General features: G+C 48.4%; 2 protein-coding genes across 3 annotated transcripts in view; one reads left to right on the forward strand and one right to left on the reverse strand.

Moving 5' to 3' along the window:
• SYT13 (synaptotagmin 13) overlaps positions 1-2,121 on the forward strand; it is a 43,679-nt gene extending 41,558 nt beyond the window's left edge. For both annotated transcript variants that reach the window (XM_025357045.1, XM_025357046.1), the window contains one exon: positions 553-2,121. In XM_025357045.1, the coding sequence (XP_025212830.1) occupies positions 553-857 (305 nt within the window). In that variant the 3' untranslated portion in view covers positions 858-2,121. The remainder of the gene's footprint in view (positions 1-552) is intronic.
• A 14,517-nt stretch (positions 2,122-16,638) lies between these two features.
• The window catches only part of PRDM11 (PR/SET domain 11), an 82,260-nt gene continuing 76,669 nt past the window's right edge, over positions 16,639-22,229 (reverse strand). The window contains exons 7-8 of the mRNA XM_025356736.1: positions 20,045-20,671; positions 16,639-18,898 (exon numbers count right to left, since the gene is read on the reverse strand). Coding sequence (XP_025212521.1) covers positions 16,734-18,898; positions 20,045-20,671 — 2,792 coding nt within the window. The 3' untranslated portion in view covers positions 16,639-16,733. The remainder of the gene's footprint in view (positions 18,899-20,044; positions 20,672-22,229) is intronic.

Here is a 22,229-nt window from a genome sequence, read left to right on the forward strand (position 1 = left end):
GATATGAAGTCATGTAGCAAAGGGTGGTTCCCTCTTGGTACTCTAACATGCCCCAATCACAGGCCACCCAGTGGTCAGCCTTATATATCGTGGTATTGGCTGTTTCCTACACTTTAGTGCAAGTTCTATAGGGGCAAGAACTTCTGCTGTATCCCCACGTCTAGACCAGTGCCTGCCATAGGGTGGGCACTTAATATTTGTTGAATGAATGCATGGCCCAGTGGGGGAGCAGAGAATAATCTCCAATGCAAGGAAGTGAAAGTATCCTGGATCGACTCCTTGAATTACAGATTGTCCAGATGGGATGCTTTCCTGCTGTTATAGCAGAGCCTTCTATGGTCACATAGACTTGGGACCTGTGCTGGGGTATCCAGAAGGAAAAACTGAGCCCTCTAGGATGTTGGGTATATGGGGCACAGATGTCCAAACTCTTGAGTTAGAGATATCATCTTTCTAGCACCAGGAGGGAGCTTTGTCCTGGGCCCTGCCAGATCCCAGAAACTCACTCTTGGCCCTTCTCTCTGTCTCTTTTTCCCCTCTGCCCCTCCCCAGATGTCTCTGTCAAGGTGACCTTGAAGCACCAGGCTCGGAAGCTGAAGAAGAAGCAGACTAAACGAGCCAAGCACAAGATCAACCCCGTGTGGAACGAGATGATCATGTTTGAGCTGCCCGACGACCTGCTGCAGGCCTCCAGTGTGGAGCTGGAAGTGCTAGGCCAGGACGAGTCAGGGCAAAGCTGTGCGCTTGGCCACTGCAGCCTGGGCCTGCACACTTCGGGCTCTGAGCGCAGCCACTGGGAGGAGATGCTCAAAAACCCTCGCCGGCAGATTGCCATGTGGCACCAGCTGCACCTGTAAACAGCTGCCCGGCCGCCTCCCTTCTTGGACAGCCCTGACCCGTCCTCTGCAACCTGCTCTCTGTGCCCCTTCCTCATTCTGACACCCAGAAGACAGTGACAGATGTGTTTGCAAGGCTAGGATGGCTCTCTCATCATACTCCTGTTTCTAAGAAATAAGCAAGACAGAGCAGGACAGTGTGTGGAAATGGAATATGCGGGTCATACTGAGGAATGCATTTTGCTCATCTGTGTTATTGAAAAAGATGCTTCTCAAATACAGTTCCTATGCCTGTTTTATAGGTGGGGTTAGGCCAGATGCAGAGAAAGCTAAATGTGGGAATCATGGATGCAAAGAAGAATTTGGCTTTTCGAAAAACAAGCATTTCAAAAATGATGAAGGAAGTGAAAGTATCCTGGATCAACTCCTAGAGTTAGAGGTTGCCCAGGTGGAAACAAACCTTAGCCAGCGTTCAATCAAGCTCACCACGCAGGGCAGTCACCCGGCAGTTCTCAAACTTTAGCATGTGAAGAGTCACCAGCAGATTCCTGGGCTCACCTGGAGACATTCCTAGTGGGTATTCCTGGTCGAAGCCCAGGAGCCTTCATTTTTAACAAGCTGATGTAGAGGGTGGAGCACTGTACTTGGAGAAATTCCTTCTACAACATTCCACACAGGTTTTCGGCCACAGTCCTTGATGGAGTCCCAAAACCATGGTGCAGCCAGTTCCAATGCTGGACACCTCAACCATCAGTATGAAATCTGGGGCCTCGGCTTTTTTATTTAATTATTTTAATTCTTAATACTTTAATTTGTGCGTTTCATAAGGCCCCTGCTCTTGGACTGAATTTTGTGCTTTTTATTGATGAATTTTATTGTTTTTATCTTAAAATCAGTTTCTATTATCCTTGGGGAGACCATCCCTAACAAAGTACAGGTGGGATCTCCTGTGAGTCATTGGCTGGGTTCTGATTGCTAGGTGTCACACCCACCAGCATCACCAAAGTGACTCTCTGAGATAGACCGGTCCCTTCTCAGTGTTCAGTCACTTCAGGAGGAATTTAGTTATTGACTTAGTCTATGACATCTGGCTACATGTAGGCAGAGAAGAAAGACAATTTTAAAAAGGAAATCAGGTCTTTTGCAACTATGCCTCCCTCTGTTTTCACTTGAGTGGGTAAATGTGTTTTCACTTGAATGGGTAAATAACCAGCAGCTAGGTTTTGAATTCCTACCTGTTATTCTAAACAGATGTCCACGTTGTTAATTAAATCTAAATTATGAGCCTTGCTGAGTGGATACAGTACTTACCCCTGAACCAGGATTCCTGGGTTCTGTTGTTGACATTGCCCTTCAGAACCTGTTTGGCCAGCTGTAGAAGATAGGACTAATGACTAGGAAGCCTACCCCAATGAATGATATAATTGATGAAATAGTGTTCAAAACCTGTAGGCACTCCCTGGCTAAAAACAAACTCTGAGGCCACCAGCAGATCATCTTTAAGCTAAGTTACTTTTTTTTTTTTTTTTTTTTTTTTTTTAGATGGAGTTTTGCTCTTTGTTGCCCAGGCTGGAGTGCAGTGGCATGATCTCGGCTCACTGCAACCTCTGCCTTCCAAGTTCAAGTGATTCTCCTGTCTCAGCCTCCCGGATAGCTGGGATTACAGGCACCCACCAACATGACCGGCTAATTTTTGTACTTTTAGTAGAGACGGGGTTTCACCATGTTGGCCAGGCTGGTCTTCAACTCCAGACCTCAGGTGATCTACCTGCCTCGGCCTCCCAAAGTACTGGGATTACAAGTGTGAGCCACCATGCCCAGCCTATTTCTCACTTTAATTTGGCAGCTGAAAATGCCCAGAAAGTGCTGGAAGCATCGTGGTATTTCCAGAACCGTGGATTCTGCCTTTGGACCCCTCTCTATTAACATTAAAACTCTGGGCTTTCAGATGTCACCCTAATCCACTGCCCTAAGACAGAATTCCTAGACAAGATGGGTAAGGGCTTCATTCCTTCAACAAGTCAAGTTATACTTGGCCTCTCCCTGAGAATCTGAGCAGGAACCTTATAACCTATGGTCATTATTTTTTCTTTCTGTACAGACATAGAAAAGCATTAGAAATAACTTCTACCCATCCTCTGAAAAAAAAAAAAAAAAAAAAAACCAGAAAAAATATCGAATCCCTCTTTCATGGAAAGTCTTTTGGATAATTGGAAACCTTCATCATGAGGTTGACCAGCACCTGCCAAGTGTTGTTTAGGAAAGCACTTGTTAGTGGTTTTCTATAACATGTTTTAGAGATCTCTTCACCATACTGGTTTCTTCTCTTTGGTTGGTATGGCTAAGAGAAAACAAAACATTTCCTACAAGCTGAAAGCTGATGAGCATTCTCTTCTTGGTAACATCTACTACTCCAATCTAGAAAAGTTGGATTCTAGACTAAAAATCAGGAAACATGGCTCCTTATAAATCTATGCAGCTGCGTTATAGTACCATCAAAGGAATTCCAGGTGGGCTGGGCGGGGCCCCTGATCCCAGAGTTATCAACTCCACCCATCATCATTCGGTCATGAAGCATCCTTTCATTCTTCTTCTTTTTCTTCTCCTCCTTCTCCTTCTCCTTCTCCTTCTTCTTCTTTTTTATCTCCAAGTTTTAGTCTTCCAGAATCCAAATTAAAGGTTGCCCCTGATGGGAGCCAGGTTCCACTACAGAACATCTTAGATGTCAGCCTTGAACTCACTTAGCAGGGATTACAGAAATGAGATACATTTTGAAGGAGAGTTGTCTGTTATGTTCACTGTATTCTAAGTGCCTGGGATAAAGCTGTCTCATGGGTGCTCCACATGTATTTGTTAATTAATGAATTAAGAATGCCTGGCGGAGTAGGCAGAAAAAGACACTGCAAATGGCATACAAATTAGAGTCCTAGCTGAGTTCTCAATGGTAAAGGCATCAGATGTCTCAGCAGTCAGGCTAGAAATTCATGACATTGAGTATTACTATTTGCCTAATGACAATTCATTGCTCTCCATGTAAATGTAATCAACAGATGAAGAGAATATAATTGCTCTGCTTTTCCACTGAAACTTCCATCTTAGTGCATTTTAAATTACCCAGAGATGTCAAACTGCCAAATCAAAATATTTCAGTAGTCTTTACATCAGCTTACCTTGTACCAGAAACATTGACAATTTACTATCAAATTATAGTAATTGAGCCTGTGTGAAAGCATCTTATCATTTTTTAAAGGAACACCTTGTGCGATGCCAGTGAGCATTTCTAAAAAGGGTGTGAGACAGAGGTGAAAATAAGATGAGAGACCATTTCAGAGTGCACTGTTGCCCAAAAAGGTGATCTGGTTCTTTCTTCAGAGATTTCTGAAGTAGAAAATAGGAGTCCGCCCTCATTAATCTGTGACTCCACCTCTTGCATCAAATCAATATCTATTTGTTGAGCACTTATTGATTAAGACCTTGCATATGTCTGTCCATTTTGATTTGAGATATAACTTTTTGTGTGGGTTGAATGACAAGTCACCCCAAACACAGCTGGGCACAGAGTCAGCTAGGAGACCAGTTATTCAGGGTCCATTTCTCTTGGATGTAAAAGAGTCCTGGGTGAAAGGTGGCTGTAGCCTAAACCAACTAGTCCTTGTGATTTGTTTCTGCCCTCTGTGTTTCCTGTTGTCAAATGCTAAGTGTGTGTTTTGCAGTCATGAACTAAAGCACAAAAAGACGCATGAGACATTGTAGTCATATGTCTGGTGTTACACTTTGGAGCAAAAACCTTGCAGTGGTAAATAAAAAATTTCCAACAGGGTCAGCTGCCTGGTGTTTTATTTTATTTTTTCCCTTTTAACCTAATATTTCGGCATGTAAAATGCAGAAGAAATCATCTGATAAGCACTTATGAACCACTGCCATGTTTAATAAAACTTGACAACTACAATTGAAGTACCCTCAGTGCCCTTTACTCAGAAGACCATGACCTTAGATTTGGGGTTTATCATCCCAGGCATTCCCTCATACATTTACTACATGTCTCATAAACCCTGAGTTTCATAAAGTGTTTTTAAACTTCATTTAAATTGTATCACACTATTTTCACTCAACATTAAATATTTCCGTTTCATCTGTGCAGACACATGCAGCTCTAGTTTATTTCCTTTTTCACTGATGTATGATATTCCATTGTATGGATATGCCACAGTCCTATGTGGTTGATGTATATCTACATGTTTCTTTCACTTTTTTTTTTTTTTTTTTTTTACTGTTACAAAAAATGCTGCTATGACATTCCTCTGTATGTCTCCTTGTGCACTTTTGTGAGTTTCTCTAAGATATATACCCAGGAGTGAGTGGAACTCACTCATAGAGTGAGTCATAGAGTACTCTGTGCGTGTGCATGTATGTGTACCTTGGTGGCCTTGCTTGAGTACTGAATCAAAGAGGCTACATACAATTAGGAATGCCAAGGTTGGATGAGGCTTTTCAGGGATTTGGCTTCATTGCTGGGGAGAAAAATTAGGTGGAAACTAGTAACTCCTCTTTCTTTAACATTCCCCAAAGAAATACTCTATCAATGGAAGGATCTAGCAGCAGCCAGTGGTACTCATGAACTCCTGGTGGCAAGCAGGGACAAGGGGACTCCTGGAGTCCTGTAATCCTAAGCCTTCCTGGTGGCCACTACAGCCCTGCCCTCTGGAGGAAGAGGGATTAAGCAAGGGGCAGAGCCTGAATTGTAAAGCTAGTAGAAAATTAGCCAGGTCACACAGAATTAAAATAGAAGGTTCTTAAATAGGATAAACAATCCATAAAGAAAGCCATGAGATGTCTTTGCTTTCCAAGTCTGCATATAATTCCTTATTTTATATTATGTATGCACATACATTCTATTTTAATGGCAACTAGCATTTTAATTTTCATAATGAAATAGGATTGGTGGGTTTTATCCCACATAGCCAAATGTTATGCAGACTATGTTTCACAGGTAACTATGAATATGGCCCACCTGAGCCCAAAACTCATACTTAAGAGTCTAGATTGATATAAAAGAGAAATGGAAGAGGGAAGCAGAGTTCATGAGTCACTGTATACAAGGCCTTTCCGTTGAAATGCTTCAAATAACAAGCACTGTTCCTGTGTATGAAATTGACTCATGTCTAGAGCATTGCATCAGGAGCTGGGAATCTGCAACCCGACTTGGCTTTGTGACTGACCACCTTCACGGCCCTGGGTAAGTCATTTACCTCTGGGCCTCAGTTTCCACAACTGTAAAATGAATTTGGACCAAATGATCACTAAGGCTCCTTCCAGCTTTAACATTTTGTGATTCTGTGACCTAAACTGTCAGCAACTTTTTTTTTTTTTTAGACAAAGTCTGGCTCTGTCACCCAGGTCAGAGTGCAGTGGCATAATCTAGGCTCACTACATCGTCGACCTCCCAGGCTCAAGCAATCCTCCCACCTTAGCCTCCTTAGTAGCTGGGATCACAGGCATATGACACCACACCCGGGTAATTTTTTGTATTTTTTTGTAGAGATAGGATTTTGCTACGTTTTGCCCAGGCTGATCTCAAACTCCTGGACTCAGGCGATCCACTCACTGTGGCCTCCAAAAGTACTGGGATTACAGGTGTGAGTCACCGCACCCAGTCAACAACTTACTTTTTACACATACCTTTAGCCTCCTATCTTGTGCATAAAACAAATTAAACCCACATACATGTGTACTTGCTCTCCCTGCCCCATGCCTGCCTGGTAATGCCCCTCTGGGATCTCCTGACAGTCCCTCCTGACAGCTACTCACTCCTCTAGACAACCTGCAATGGCACCTGATGCTTCAATCAGCCTCTTCTCATTTGCTTAATTGCTAATGGGGCTGGTGGTAATTTTCCATCCAAGAGTTTCATTTTTTTTTTTTTTAGAGCCAATTGGAAGCATCACCATTTCAGGAGGTCTGAACTCTAGCATCTGTTCTGTCTCCCTCCTGAGGCAGACGCCTGGCAAGGATAAAGCCAGAGTATGTGGCTGTGGATGGATTTAGGGAGCTGGGCATTTTCTTAGTCCACGTGTTGGAGAACTGTCCCCTTGCTCCCCTTCCTCATCTCCTGCAGGTGAGCCAGCACAGATGGCCCCTGGCAGGGACCTCAGCAGCTTCTCCAAGCCAGAGAAGAAGACCCCTACTTTGGAGGAGGATGGGAGGAAGCCAGGCTTTCTCCCAGGTAGGCACCTCCATCTCTAGAAGCCAGACGTTGCCATGGAAACTGAGCTACTGGTGGCCACTGTGTGATTTGGCCCCTGTGCTTGCTCATCCTCAGCCAGATTTGGTCTCCTGTCAATGCAGCCTATCCATGCTAGGGCATATAGTTCCCCAGCTCAGTTTCCCAGCACCCTTTCGTGGTATTTCAGGACAGCCTGTTGACGAGTGATGACAGAAATCCTGTTTCAGAAACCCAGGGATTCCAACCAGGGACAAGCAAGGAGGAACCTGCTTTTCTAACCAGAACAAACAGAACCTCTCCGAAGTTCCTTTCTCCTTGAGGGCCAGGTGAGATGAGCTGCAGGAAGCAGAACAAGGTGCCCTGAGGATCTCTCTGAGAGGGGAATGGTGATTCCCATTTAGGTAGAGGCATCCCTGCCAGTTGAAGGTGTAAATGACTCTATTAAAAGTCACCCGGGCAGCCCCAGGGATTCAGGGTGAAAGATAATGGCAGTAGGAATCCTTGATGCTTCCTAGCACCTCATTCACCCTTATCTTAGAGGTCACAATGAGGATAATGATAATCAGCACCTAATAAACCATGGCTCTGGGCTAAGCACCGAAGAGATAGAATAGGATAAGTGACTCGTCCAAGGTCCCATAGGTTGAAAGCACAGCAGGATTTGAATCTGGGGCTGCCTAACCCTAAAAGGTCCAGACTCTGGGGTACAGCAGCAGCCCAGGGTCTTTATTGGAAGATCACTTACATGCATCGGCAGTAGCTTAAAAATGCTACCTGGAACCATGAACTCTGAGAATCATCAAGCTGGAAGGAGCTGGAAAAGTTCTCTTTCATACAGGAACTAGGAGACACCTGACTGGATTGGGCGGAACACTGTCCAAGGGGCAAGAGCAAGTTGGAATGGAGGGGAACTCAAGTGAGTACCATGGGAACAACCTCCAGCATTGTGGAGTAGTGGCCGGGTCAAGGTTAGATGTAAGCAGAGGTCAGGTGCAGGGTTTTTCTGATCAAGGAAGGAAACCAAGATAGAGAGACAGGCAACATGGAAGAACCTAGGACCTCAGCTGTGACCAATACAGCATTGCAGGGGTTGCACTTCTATCAGGAGTGGCTTAAGTTCATTCATTCCTCCAATACCCACTGAATAAGTGCCCACTATGTAGCTTTTCCCTTGTGGGCATTACAATATGGAAGAGGAAGACAGACATAAAACAATCTCTGTTTCTCTCTCTCTCTCTCTCTCTCTCTCTCTCTGTCTCACACACACACACACACACACACACACACACACACACAGAGTGATTACACAGTTTAGAGAGGCTGGATTTTAGATGAGGCTGCATTTTAGATGAGACCTAAAAGAGAAGAGTTCAGTCATGCAACCATCTGGGGAAAGCTATCTCAGGCAGAGGGCCTATGGCATCAGAGGATCCCAAGGTAGAAAAGAGCTTAGTGAGTTGAAGGCAGTGTGGCTGGAGCCCAATGCAGGGGAGGACAAGATGAGGCTGGGAGGTAGGCAGGGCTGCACTATGCAGGGCAGAGGGGTCATAATTAGGAGTTTGGATTGAATTCTAAGGGCAGTGGGAAACCAGTGGAGGGTGTTAGGCAGAGAAGATGCCATGACTGAATCTATGTTTTAAAAGATCATTCTAGAAATTGTTGCATGGTAGCCTTTCAGGTCTTCAGGCAGCTGGTCATTCTCCCGAGTCCTCTCTGGGTTGAATTCAACTCGCCCTTGAATCTTGGGGAAGGAGGGACAGGAGAAGCTGGGGAGAAGAGGGAGGAAGGGAATGGAATAGACTTCAGCCCCTTATCACTTCCTACAAGCCCCAGTTTGGGGAGACCAACTTCATGGTGAAGTGCAAATGGGGAGACTTTCCTTCCCTTGCTTCCTGGTGATGAAATCATTAACATGTTCCAGATACTGCTGCAAAGGGTGGGTCAAATCTGTGTAGCCCAGGAAGCGGGTGGGGCTGAACCTGGTTCACTTGGGCTGATTGGACGTGGACAGCTATGTCTCTTTGCTCCTTCTTTCCCTACACCTCCTTTGGGAAGAAGAAAACTAGACCATTCCATGGGGTCTGTAGAGTGGCTTTCACAACAGGAGGCCTCTGAGTGATCAACCACGGGAAGGAAGCGTTCAAGGGCTGGGAGGAAAATGGTGAGACAGAGGTTAAGAAAAAGGAACAAGGCAGGCTCCTGAAAGGAAGACAAATGGGCAGGGCAGGGAAACAGGAGTAGGAGGACCGAGCAGCTCAGGAGGAAAAAATTAAAACATAGTATGCGTCTTCACTGGATTTATGCTCATCTTTGTAAAACGATGTGGGGAAAGCATCACTCATCACCCCTATACCAGTGCCAGTGACAAACCATTGAGGAAAGACCCTTCTCCAGGGACCAGGTCTGCAAGTAGAGAACCATGCCAGGCAGTTTGAGGGAGAATGAGAACAACAGTTTATCTGCAACAGCCCTGTGTGCTGCCTCCAGGAGATTCTTGTGGGATGAATGCATATGGGGGCAGAGAGATTTATTTTAAACGGTTTCGGTCACACCTCTTTTGGCCTGCCTGGTGGGCGAGGCACGTAGGTTACTTGCTGGAAGGAGACTCTAATGGGGGAACAATGAGAGCAGCAAGAAGGGGCTAGTGGCCTCTTCTAGTTCCTTCCAACCTGGCAGCAGGCAGACTCCTATCCTGACACCTGAGCCCTTGTGGTGGGGCCCGTTCTGAGTCAACCAGAGCACAGGCCGGGGATAGAGGCAAGGAGGCAGCAATTCGACCGTGGTGAGTAAATTTAAATGCTTTTATTAACAATCTTCTTACATTACAAGGATAATATGACAAAAAGAAAGTTTCTGCGTACATATTATGATAAACCAACATAGCTCTATTTGTATCCAGTGTTCTAGGTCCCGTCACACAGGTACTATAAAGCGTAGTCTGCAAAATAATAACATCAAGAGGTTTGTTTTTTAAAGAAAGAAAGTATTAACATATTAATATGTGATAATAGACTCCTAGGTATTTCCCCCCACCCCCACTTATTTTTCCTTTGTGATTGACATGAAAACGGTTCAGCAGCGTGGGGGTGGAGAGGAGAGAGACGGGGGCTGAAATAGACGGAATCAGACTGCTGGTTCTTCCGGAGAGACAAAAGTGAAGACTGAGGGGTGCCCGAGGGCAGCCTGGCCTTTGTCTTTTGGTGAGCAGTATTGTGACCGCTGTCCCCCTCTGGACGGAGGGCTCGGTCCCTTGGTGCCCCTGGCGTGCTCTCTCTCTGAGGTACAGTGCATTGTGGGATTGCTACCTGGGGATGCCCATCCCCTGGCCGTGGGTCTGGTCCACAGCAGTGGGAAGAAGGCTCAGCCCGGCCTGGTCTCTCTTGAGCCAGGTACTGCAGAGTGTCCCAAGACCCAGTTGGCAGCTAGCTGTGGCTCAAGGAGGTGGGCATTGGCAGAACAGACCCGCCCTGGGCTGCAAGTGGAGGGGTGGGCCTGCTGGAGACTGAGGTACTTGTAGGATGGTGGGGAAGAGCAAGACAGGGGCAGAGGAGGCTCAGGATGGCAGCAAATGCCCCTTCGGACCCCAAAGACGGAAGGCTGGTCTGGAGAGAGGGAGCATGTAGCTGCCTTTGCTCCATCATCGGGTGCCTGGTCAGGCCCTCTCTCCTACCTCCAGGAGGAAAAAAACAGAGAGAGGAAACTGGGAGCAAATGGGCTTCTGGGTCCCGTCAGGGCTGCACAAGCCCTCCGTCATGTTGCCAGCTTGCACCGGTGCCCCTGCGTGGCCCCCAGACATCCCTGCCTGGCCCGGGCTGGGAGCTGGTGATAAACCCAGGGAGGCGCCCTCCCCAACAAAAGTGGATGAGCTTGGGGCATCCCGGCTCAGCCTCTGCCTCAAGTTACAGAATGCGAACAGTGTACGTGAACTAAACCTGCCTGTTACGGCGGGAGTGGGGTAGGGGGCCACCGGGCCTCTGTGAGAGAGGGGAAACAGCGTTGTCCTGAGTACAGCCAGCAGCAGCTGCTGCGCGGAGCGGGCTGGGCCCAAGCCCTGCTTCTGGACTGGAGTTGCCATTGAATTTATGAGTGTGCAGATATTTCTCTCCCACCGTCTCCTGCTAGCTGATGCCACCTGCCCTGGCCAGAAAGCCTGTGGATGGTGGGCAGCGCTGCCTGGCGATGCTCACGCTGCCCGCGTCCTCTCCCCGAAAGTGGTTGAGCAGGTGAGGGAGGCCAGGATGGCTGCACTTCAGCAGCTCAGCCTCTAGGGGCAGCAGAACCATCTAAGAGGGCAGGGGCGGTATCTTGCCTGGACCAGCTCTTGATCCAGTTTGCACCTTTCCTATTGCCACCGACGCTGCTCAGTCCTGGTGGGAGAGGGTTTTGAAGGAGTTTGTGCAGTGGTCCCTCCACCAGGAGTCAGAGACCACGTCCTACTGCCAAGCAGCAGTGACCGCCTAAGTGTAGGCTGTGGGGGTGGGGAGAGGTAGGGGGCACCTCAGCTGGAGCTCAGGGGGTATCTCCTTCCAACCTCAGACCAAGCCTGTGGAAAAGGAGAGAAAGTGCATGGAGCGAGCCGGGACCCAGCCACTCTCCTCTCCAACACTCCGGGTAGGAGGCCCCCTTGCCAGCCAACCCTGCCTGCTGGCCTTCCCCAGCTCCCTCTCCGAAGGCCGTGCTCCCTCCCCCTTTGCACAACACAGCGCCAGGCTTCCCACTGCTCTCCCAGCTCTATAGACTCTATTTTTATATCTATTTAAAACATAGAAATGTATAAATATATAGGATATTATTTATAGATATATAGACGTGATTTACTCTCTTACTCTGTGTGTATACATACTGTATATGTCCATATATACAACATATATGCTGTAGCATCTGTATTCTACACTGCACATACCCCTGCTTCCATGCACTCTCTCCTAGGGAGACTGGATTGCATAGGTATTTCCAGGGCGATACCACTTGCGGGGGTGGGGGGAAGGGAGTGCCAGATGGAAGCGGAGGGGTGTACCATTTTCCTCCCAAAAGGGCACTTTTTCTCCCTCTGGCTAACATGCAAAGATTGCCTCAAAGGCTCCTTAAAAATATCACAGCACCATCCACTCGGCTCAAGCACCCTAACCAACAGACGGCAAGAGAAGGGCCCCCATCAAGTGGGAGATGGGTTTCCCTCCAAGCAGAAAGGCTGTGCCAGTCTCTTGAGTCCTCCTGAGGACCGAGGAAGAGGCCAGACTAGAACCCATGACACAGCACCACTTCCCCAGAAGACTGGTGTCTGGAATGGGTGCACCACTGCCCTCTGAAAACCCTTTCTTGTCTGAAGAGGCCTGGCCTGCCTGTTTCAGCTGTTCCAGCCTGGCCTGGCTAGATCTGCCTCTTGAAGCAGGGAAGGGGCACAAGTCCAGTGCCTTCTGCCAAAAGTTGGACCTATGGGCCAAGAAAAAGCATGAATTCTACTTGGAAATCAACCCAGACTGAAAGCCAAAAGCAGACCTAGGTTTAGACCTCCTATTCCCAGAGCGGGGAGAAGGAAAAGTGAAAGGGGGCATCCAGAAGAGGGAAGTTATACTTCAACCCCTCAGGCTACCTCCTGGGTCCCATCAGGCTCCAGGTGATCAAGTAACATGGCACAAGCCCCTCAGTGCAGGCTGGGCCAGGGCTGTGGGCCCACGGCAGGCTGTCAGCTATCGTTTCCAGCCTTCTGCGTGCTTTCCCCGCTTTTGGCACCACCTCCAAATGAATGGAAAACATTTAAACATTACCTTAAGTAATTACAAGGTCCTTTTCCCAAATTAAAGGGTTGGCATAAGCAACTCAAGGGAAGGGGGTTCAGCAAAAGAACTCAACTTGGAAACATGTGGCAGAGGCTGAGGTCAGAGACCTCCAAGTGCCATAGATTCCGGGGCCCAGCACTGAACCTTGCCATCCAGGGACCCCAGAGCTGGAGTCTGCTCTCAGTCCCAAGTGAGAATGGGGAAATGAGGATGTGCCCAGCATCACAAGGTGTCAAAGGCCAGTCATTGAAAAAATTAAATAAGACTGCTGTTTTTGATGCCTGGACTCTCATATTCAACCAGGTAGGCAAAACTTGGGTATTCTGACATGGCAAGAGTTACAGACATGGCTGGGCTGTCCTCATGTTTCACAGATACTAGATGGCAGTGGATCTTTTATTTTGTCCTCCATGAAGGAAAAACAGATCATGTTAATCATAAGGGCCCTGGCTCCCAGGCTCTGCCAGGTATCTTCTTGGCACAATTGGCCACAAACCTGGGCCTCAAGGTTGATCTCACTTCCCACCATCCCCATGAGCCAAAGAAAGTCACTAATCAGCCAGCCCAGTTATGTCAAGTCTCAGCCCGAGACACATTTCATTCTAAGCCTGTAGTCATCACTCCTAAGGCCAGAGACTGAGTTAAAGAGCTCTGTCTTGTCTGAAGTAACCACGTTTGGGATGCACCAACTGCTTTTCCACAGTTCTGTATACACATCAAGGGGAGATTAGGGTAGCCAAGCATATGGCTCCCTGGGCTAGACTCTGAGTGTCCTATCCGTCCAAGTCCTTCTCAAGCAAGCAGAACAGTGAGAAATGCCTATGACAGAAATCATGGGTAATCACACGCAGAATTCACAGGACAGAAGCACTGGGCCTCCCAGGGAACATCCAAGCTGAGAAGAGACCCCGTGTAAATTGCAGTGGTGTATCACCCAAATTATTCCCTGTCCCAAGGCAATGTGGCCTACAGAGTGTCTGCCACAGCCCTGGCATGGCTAAATTTAGCAGAAGCCACAAGCACCCAGAGTTTCAGGGATGCCCTAACCTAACTTCAGGACCACCTGAGAGGTTAGCTTTTGCAAGGTCTGCTGGCCAGCTGAGGAGGTGACCCTTGCAGCTGCATGCTGTGCCTAGCAGCTCATTCTGTTAGGCCAGAAGCAGGTCACCTGCTCTCAGCTTTATCAGGGGCTACAGGGTAGGCACTGGCACTGGCTCATAAGCTTTACCCCTTCTAGCTGAAGATTTTAGCTCATTTTGGCCATGATCTCTTGAGAGGAAAAAGCGTAGCCCCAACTGACCAGGTGCTCAAGAAGACACTGGTTCTCTCTTCCTGGTTTTCAAATGAGTGGGAGCCTTGGCCTGCTCCTCCCTACCCATTACCCAATGTAAGGTGTAAGGCAACTGTTGGCTAGAAGAAAGGATCCCAACCTACTGTTTCTGCCCTCACCAAGCCCTGTCTTGCCAGCCATCTCTGCCCTCAACCCTTCTTTGTCTCTGCAATGCTCAGTGAAACTCCCCAGACACAGCAGTTTGCATGTGTGAGGGGACAGGAAGTCCCGAGGCTGGGGCTGGGCCCCGTGGGACCTGGTGCTTTGTAACAGCATCCCACTTGACCACAGTTAGGTTTTGACCCTGATGGAGGAGCAGATGGAGGGAGACATCAGTTTAAAGTGGGGAAGTGGAACGGGGCTGGGAACCTCAGAGCCTCAGAAGGGGGCTTTCAGCCTTTCCTTGCTCATTCCTGCTAACTGTCTTCTTGCTCAGAGGAGGGTGGGGAAGCATGTGTGCAACTGGGGTGGAGGGTGGGGTGGATGTCACCAGGCAGGGGTGCATTGATTTGTTGAAGAAGGCAGCATATGAGGCCTGGCAGTGGGACAGTTGGAGGAGCCCAGGTTTTTGTTTTGTTTTGTTTTGTTTTTCTAACATGCTACATCACTGTTGAAAACAAACAAAAATGTTTCAAAAATAATATATAATATATATATAATATATTTATATAATGAAAAGCTATTGACTAGCAGCAATGATTCTAAAGTTATCTTAGCACCAAGACCATGGGGGTGAAGGGGAAGGGATTGGTGGGGGATGAAGGGACTGGTGGGACAAAGAAAGGGCTATAACATGTTCAGTGTTGATGACATTTCCACTATGGTTCTCAACGGTGGCATGAGGCCTCAGAGACAACATAAACCAAGAAGGAAGGAAGCCACCACAGTTTTATAATGTCTGAACCAAGCAGGTTGAAGACACTGGGGCCTTGCCTGTGGCCAGACCACACCACCCTCTGCCAACCAAGAGATGAAGCTCTCAGCAGAACTGACCACGTGTATATAATTCAGATCTTCCTCCCCCCACCCCAAAATGACCTGCATCCACGTGATAGGATCTCTGCATATAAAATATGCATAAATCAGATGTAGAAACATGAACAGAAGTTTTTAACAGCTCACGCACATTTTTTAAAACTCCCTTGCGAGGTATACCGGTAGTTAAATGAATGAAAGAGCATTGATCAGACTCCTCTAGTTTAAAACACTACTTGCCCCAGGGAGTAGGCAAGTGGCTATTTCTAAAGCTTATATTGTATATTGTGATTGTGTGTGTGTGTGTGTGTGTGTGTAGGCTGATGCCTTGAGAGTCCTCTCTTCTTTTCTCCATTTCTTTAGGACATCTCTATCCTGTTCAAAAAAGGAAGAGTTTACAGGCAGAGACACATTCCCCAGTTTCCTATGACCATGGAGCATGTTATCAGCCTTGCTGCAAAAGAAGGACCACATCTCTAGAGACTCTCATCTGAGTTATGTACAACTCAGGGCACAATTTGCATTGACACCTCCTGCCACTGAACTATAGCAGGCATTTCTTGATTATTAAAGATAAAGAAAACCCTCAACATATGATATGATTATAAAGAAAGAGTATAAATAATGTAACTCGAATATGTACTTTTCATTTTACTTATTTTTTAGCCAAAAATCACTCCCCTATTGGGGTCTGGACTTCTTGGCTCTTTATCTCCCCAAAAGCCCTGGATCGGAATGGAATGGTATTGTTTTATCCTCTACCTCGTATAAACAGGAATGCTAAAAGCTCACCCCTTCTCCCTTCCCCAGGATTTCAAGCTCGGTGGTGAGGCAATGTTGCCTTCAGTATAATGGGTAATATCGTGAATTTCTAGGGGGGCTGGAAGGAAGGGATCCACAACCCAGGGATGGACGAGGCAACAGAGGTGAGGTGTGGCAGTGTCACAGTTTGACCGACACTTTTGTTTGTAGGACAGTGAAGGAACCCTCAACAGGAAATGAATAAAAAAAGATCTCAAGCTGAAGTCAGGTGGAGAGGGAGAAAGGTCAATCCCCCCAATCCAGACAGACAACCCACCCTGGCTTAAGTCAGAGATCTGATTCAGCCGGACCAGAATGTCAATGAGGAGGCCGAGGAGCTCCCTCCCATCATAAAACCAAATGAAAAAAGAAAAGGCAAGAACATAAACCCAAACCCAGAGCCCCGCCACCCACAAGTGAAAACATAAACAAAATGAGCTACCTAAAGGTGATGACAGAGACCTGTCATTTTAGCTTATGCTGTTGGCGAACAGTAAGGTGGGAACACAGGAGGCCCCAGCACGTGCTTCTGTGAGTGAAAATGAGTTGCCATGTATGTTGCAGCTGCCAAATTTTGTAGACAAGAGTCAGTTTCCAACATTTTTCCTTTCTGAAAGCTCCCAGTGGCTTCTGGTGGACACGTCACCTTGGTTTTTAAAAATTTTCAGTGTGAGTTTATATATATATATATAATATAATATAATATATATTTATATAATATATCAAAGCTTATGAGCATAGATTAAAAAAATATTCAACAGCTTAGTGAACTCTGCAGTGCCAGCTTCCTAAATGTCAGGGTAAAACTCCGTCCCGTGGTCCACGGTCTGTAGCGCTGGCTTCTGCTCCAGCGCAGACATCCTACTGAGGACTTCTGCGGACAGCGCATAACTATTCCCAGACTTCTCCTCAAACCAGCTGTCCAGGGCTCGCTTGGCATCAAAGTTGGCGATTGGCGGTCCGTTTACAGCGATTGTCAACAGGTCGCTAAGCTGCTCCAGGGTCAGGCGGGAGCGGTGGTTTTTGCGAACTCGCTGGAGGGCATTGCGGCCTTTCTCGCAGCAAACGGTGGAAGTGGGAAGGACTTTAAGAACCTGGATGATCTTGTTCAAGAGTGGAAACCTCTGTTTGTACTTGCAAATGTGGCTGATCAGGTCTTTGAAGCCATTTTTGGTGTAGTAATCTGCCTTGAGTTCTCGCCACTCCATCAACAGACTACCCCGGGGGTCCAGCCCTTCCCTACAGACATCCCGGGAAAAGGTCGGGATGGCCTCCAGGTGATCAAATATTTGCACCATATCCTCCTTGCCAAAGCTCATCAGCTCCTCACTGCTCCTGGGCCAGGCAGCCAAGTCGAACACCTGGCAGGCCTTCACAAAGATCCGGCTGCGGGAGTCGAACCTCTGAGCCAGGATGACCTGGGTCTTCTGGCAGATCTTCTCCCTGATGGACTGGAACTTGGCTTCAGCCACCCTGAGATTCTTCATGGCGATCCCATTGAAGCTCTCTCGGAAGTTCTCCTCGAACTCCTGCAGGTATTCTCCAGGGGAGTCAGCCAGCCGGCTGATCTCCTGGATGGCCTCCTCGATCTTGTCATCCACCTGGGACACCAGCAGGTACTCGCCCTGGAAGATGTAGGCCAGGCGCGAGAGCACAGCGATCACGTCCAGCAGGAAGTAGATGAGCTTGATGGACTGGTAGTCCATGAGGAACTGCAGCAGGGCCAGTGCGATGGCCGAGGCATCCGCCCGCTGGGTCTGGCTGCTGACCTCCTTGAGATGGGCCACCACCTCCAGGTAGTCCTTGATGAGGGCGTTGAGGACGTTCTGCTCACCGATGATCCAGCGCACCGCGCGGATATCCCCCAGGAACTCCGTCTCCTCACAGAGTGTGGCCGCTGTGGACCGCAGCTCGCACATGAGGCGTGGCGAGTAGCGGTAGAAGCTCAGCAGCTGCTTCAGGTTGTTCTCCAGCTCCTCCAGGCATGGGAGCTCCTTCCCGCTGATGGCATCCAGGATCTCCAGGTGGGGCCGGTGCACCATGAAGGGCAGGCACAGCAGCCAGGGCAGCGTCTTGCGGATGGTCATGAACATGCTGGCACGGAGGCTGGCTGTGATGTTGGCTCCATCTACACCCAAGCCAACAGTTGGCTTTTCATCCTGCAACCGGATGCCCAAGGCCGAGAAGGCCCGGTCAAGTGCCTGGAGATAGCTTTCTGTGCTAGAGAACCCCAGCTCCTGCAGGGACAGGAACTCTGTGGCCGGGGGCCCGTCGCTGCTGGTGTACTGAACATAGACAGCCACCGTGTCGGCCAGCAGATCATCGCTCTGCCCATCCAGGATGATGCTGAGGCAAGGTGACTGGCGGATGCGCTCCACCAGGTCTTCCCGCAGGGCCCGGGCGATGTGATGGATGAGGATCTGGCAGTCTCCCTCATTCATGTACTGGTCCACCACCTTGAGCTCACACTTCCTCAGCAGCTCTGCCAGGGGCCTGAAGTCCAGGTAGGGCCTGCCCTCCAGGGCCAGGTGGTAGGCGGTGTTGAAGAGCAGGGTCATGTTGCGACACATCTCCTCTGTCTTCTCCGGGTGCATGCGGAGCTTGTACAGCTGCAGGCACTTCTTGTGCAGGTTGCTCTGGCTGTGCAGTTTGATGGTGTGAATCTTAAACTGTTTGGAGCCGATGATGAAGGCTGAGGTGCGTGAGGACTGCACCGTGTACTGGCGGCAGACGTGACACCACATCTCATTGAGGGTCGGGGAGTACCGCAGGAACCAGAACTTCTTCAGCCATTCCTGCTTAAAGCGCCGGATTCGGCGCCCGGTGGCCGATGACATCTTGGAGGGCTCATCTGTCGCAGTCATCATATCGTTGGAGACAGATTCATCTGCTGAATCGACTTCCTGGTCATCGTCCTCCATGATGGCGGGGCCGGAGACCATGCTCTCTGAGGCTGAAAAACAAATGGGAAAGAAACATTGATACCTGGTGGAAACAACAGGCTTTTCCAAAATCCACAGGAAACATTCCTGGAAGGTAGGTGCCATACCGTGGAAACAGAAGTCCATGGAAGCCTATGACAGATTGAATCCCAGCCCAGAATTAGTTTATGAGCACTCCTGCTAGCCCATGTGACTTTTACTCTCTGTGGATTATCCACGGTTGCCTTCTGTCACACCCACCAGGCTCCAGGCTGCCTGCCTCACCCTCCATGTGTGGGTATTTGAGAGATTTAAATGCCCCCTATCAACTGGACAGTACAAGCTAGGAGAGTAGATCTGATGGAGGAGGAAAAGCACATCACACATTCCAAAGTTATACAAGAACTTGGGATTCATTTACCCTTCATTAATGTGAACAAAAGTAGCTTGGATATGGCCCCAAGTGATTTCAGGATCAAAATGCAGTTTAGTTCAGATGCATGCTTTAAATACACGAAACACCTCATTCTGAGCTAAGGGATGTGGTTAAAAGAGTAAGTGCTATGTAAACAGTCTCCCTCAGCTGCAGATATGAACTGGAAAACCTCCCTAGTTGTCAACCAACTCTAGAGATCCAGGTAGCCAACAGAATAGGGAAAAGCCATGCAGGTGAATGGCCTGGATCCCCTCACTCTCCATCCTTCTAGAACTCCAGGCTGGGGAACATGTGTGGCAGGACAGAAATTCAGGAAGAGAATAACAAGGTTGTGTTCCTGGACTAAGTTAGGGAAGCCATAAGATCTCTCCAGTGGGACACCCTGCTTGGGACTGGGGAGAGAGAAAGACTGGGTTTAGAAATTGGGCTTTGGGGTAAGACACCAATAGGACCACCAGAGAAAGGCAACGGGTCAAGAACACAGCACACACCCCATCTGCAGCGGAACTTCCTTTATTGACGAGGAGGATACAAGGGCAACACACAGAGCACCTGGCAGAGCTGCCGACGGGCCTGCCAGAGACACTGAGGACCTGGGCTCCCACCCACGGAGGTAGCTGCCTCCATGTTACACTCCTCAGGTCTCCCAGAAGGTGGTTTCCACAGAGAGCTTTAGGCTACCCTCCACACAGCCCACTGCGTGCTCTGCCCTCCGACAATAATCTCATCCAAACCAACTTACCTGCAGGGTCCGAGAACTCTGGGAGCTCCAGTACCTGTGGTGGCAATACGGGGGGCTCAGGAAGTTTCCCAGACTTAAGCATGTCTAATTCTGCCTGGAGCTCCCGAACCTTCTTCTTTAGGCGAATACAGTTAGGGCAAAAAGAGGTGGTGGGAAGTTCATGAGGGTCAGATGCAAGGGAGGCCTCGGCAGGACTGTCGGCCTTGAATGATGAAGGCTCCTCTTCTTCATCCTCCAATTGGCCTGGCTCCTTAGAGACCCCCTGGGGGACCTTCCGGTCCCCCTCCCCCTGGGTCCAGCCTATATTCTGCACACCATGGGTCATGGTTGTTGCACACCGACTGTAGGCATCATCCTGGTACTTGGGGACTTTCCTGATGACCAGTGAGGTGCTCAGGGCCAACTGGTGGGCTTCCACCTTTGCAGATTCCAGTGAGGCTTCTAGAACATCCTTGAAAATCAGGTCAATTTTCTTCTTCTTGGCTTGGGGGTGTACGTCCCCCTCATCAAAGCCACGCTTGTAGGGACTTTTGCCCTGTCTCAGCACAGGGAGATGAATGGGACCCCTCAGGTCTTCTGGGTTATCCAGAGCCTGCTCAGACTTCTCCCTCTGCAACCTCTTCTCTCCTAGGAAGGAAAACCAGGGTGTAAGGAAGTGGGGAAAACCCCCAAATTGGAGAAACCAACAGAAAACAAAGCAGGCCTCCTGTTAGGTCACCTGACACATCCCTCTACATCTGGGCTTGTGGGGCAGGTGTTGCAAAGGGGAGATATGAATCACTCAGTGGACCATCAGAACTAGACTCATAGGACCTGAACGGTGGAAAGACCTTTTATAAAGAGACAGTTTCTGAGAAGCTTCACATCTACAAGCTCTACGGTTATAAGTTAAGAGAAATCTACAGGGGAGAGTAATTGAACATTCTTTCCTGTGACCCTAGAAGGCAACATCCCACTTAATCACACTGGGTGGTGGGAACATACCTCAGAGCCAAGTGAGTATCAACTCCCCCAACCTTTGCAGCTTCCCCTCAGCCCTAGCAATGACAAGATGGCTGCTTCGACTTGGTAAAAGGTACACGTGAAACACCATAGGCCTCACTTCTTCCTCCTCCTTTGTTGCTATGGAGACAGCCCACTTAAGGCAAAGTCCATCCTTTGGCAACTGTCCTTTCTAATTCTCCCAGCAATCAGCAGACTAGGAACATGTGAGAAAGCATGATCTGAACTTCTGTAGTTCTCACTGATGACTAAGGGCAGAGGAAAGGGGAAGACAAGGAGACCTATGGCGCTGAGGGCTCCAACATGACAGCCTCTGACAAGATAAAGGACAAGGTATCCACAATGACCCAAAGCAGTCTGGAAATATAGCTCTGTCTCCTTACTTGGCAATTCAAAGGACGCTTCCTTGCCTATTTCTTTCTATCATGTGAATTACTTCAATTCACTTTGAATTACTTTCAATTGTTTCAAATACTTTGGTGAGCTCCTCAACCATAAATTATTTTAGACTGATTCCTTGTTTTTAATTTTATTTTTTGAGACAGAGACTCACTCTGTTGTCCAGGCTGAAGTGCAGTGGTGCTCACGCAGCCTCCACCTTCCAGGTTCAAGTGATCCTCCCACCTCAGCCTCCCAAGTAGCTGGGACTACAGACGCACACCATCACACCCTAAGTTTTGTATTTTTTGTGGATATAGGGTTTCGCCATGTTGCCCAGGCTGGTCTCAAACTCCTAGGCTCAAGCGATCTGCCCACCTTGGCCTCCCAAAGTGCTGGGATTACAGGCATGAGCCATGGCACCCAGCTAGCGTGATTCTTTAAAATTACCAACATAGTTTCATAAACTGCTACAGAAGTGCTGATGCTTTCTGGTGAGAGATGCTAAAAAGGCAGAGGAATCTCTTCAGCCCTTAGAGGGTCCTGAAAGTAGCCCATGGAACTCAGAAATCTCAAAGGTTTCCTAGACCAAATGCAGGAGCCCTGGGTGATGTGCCACTGAACAATGACTTGAACTAAGCTGTACTTAGGCTTTTGATGGCTCCATTTGCCAAAAGCTTTTGAGTGAAGGCCAAGGGTTTGCCATAAGCAGTCCAGATGTTCCATGCCTGGTTTCCCGTAGCTGGCACGGGTGCTGTGCCCTGCCACATGTTTGACTCCAGGTTTCCTTTAGGTTACAGCACAA

This window comes from Theropithecus gelada, chromosome 14, assembly GCF_003255815.1.
Source record: "Theropithecus gelada isolate Dixy chromosome 14, Tgel_1.0, whole genome shotgun sequence".
Classification (NCBI taxonomy): domain Eukaryota; kingdom Metazoa; phylum Chordata; class Mammalia; order Primates; family Cercopithecidae; genus Theropithecus; species Theropithecus gelada.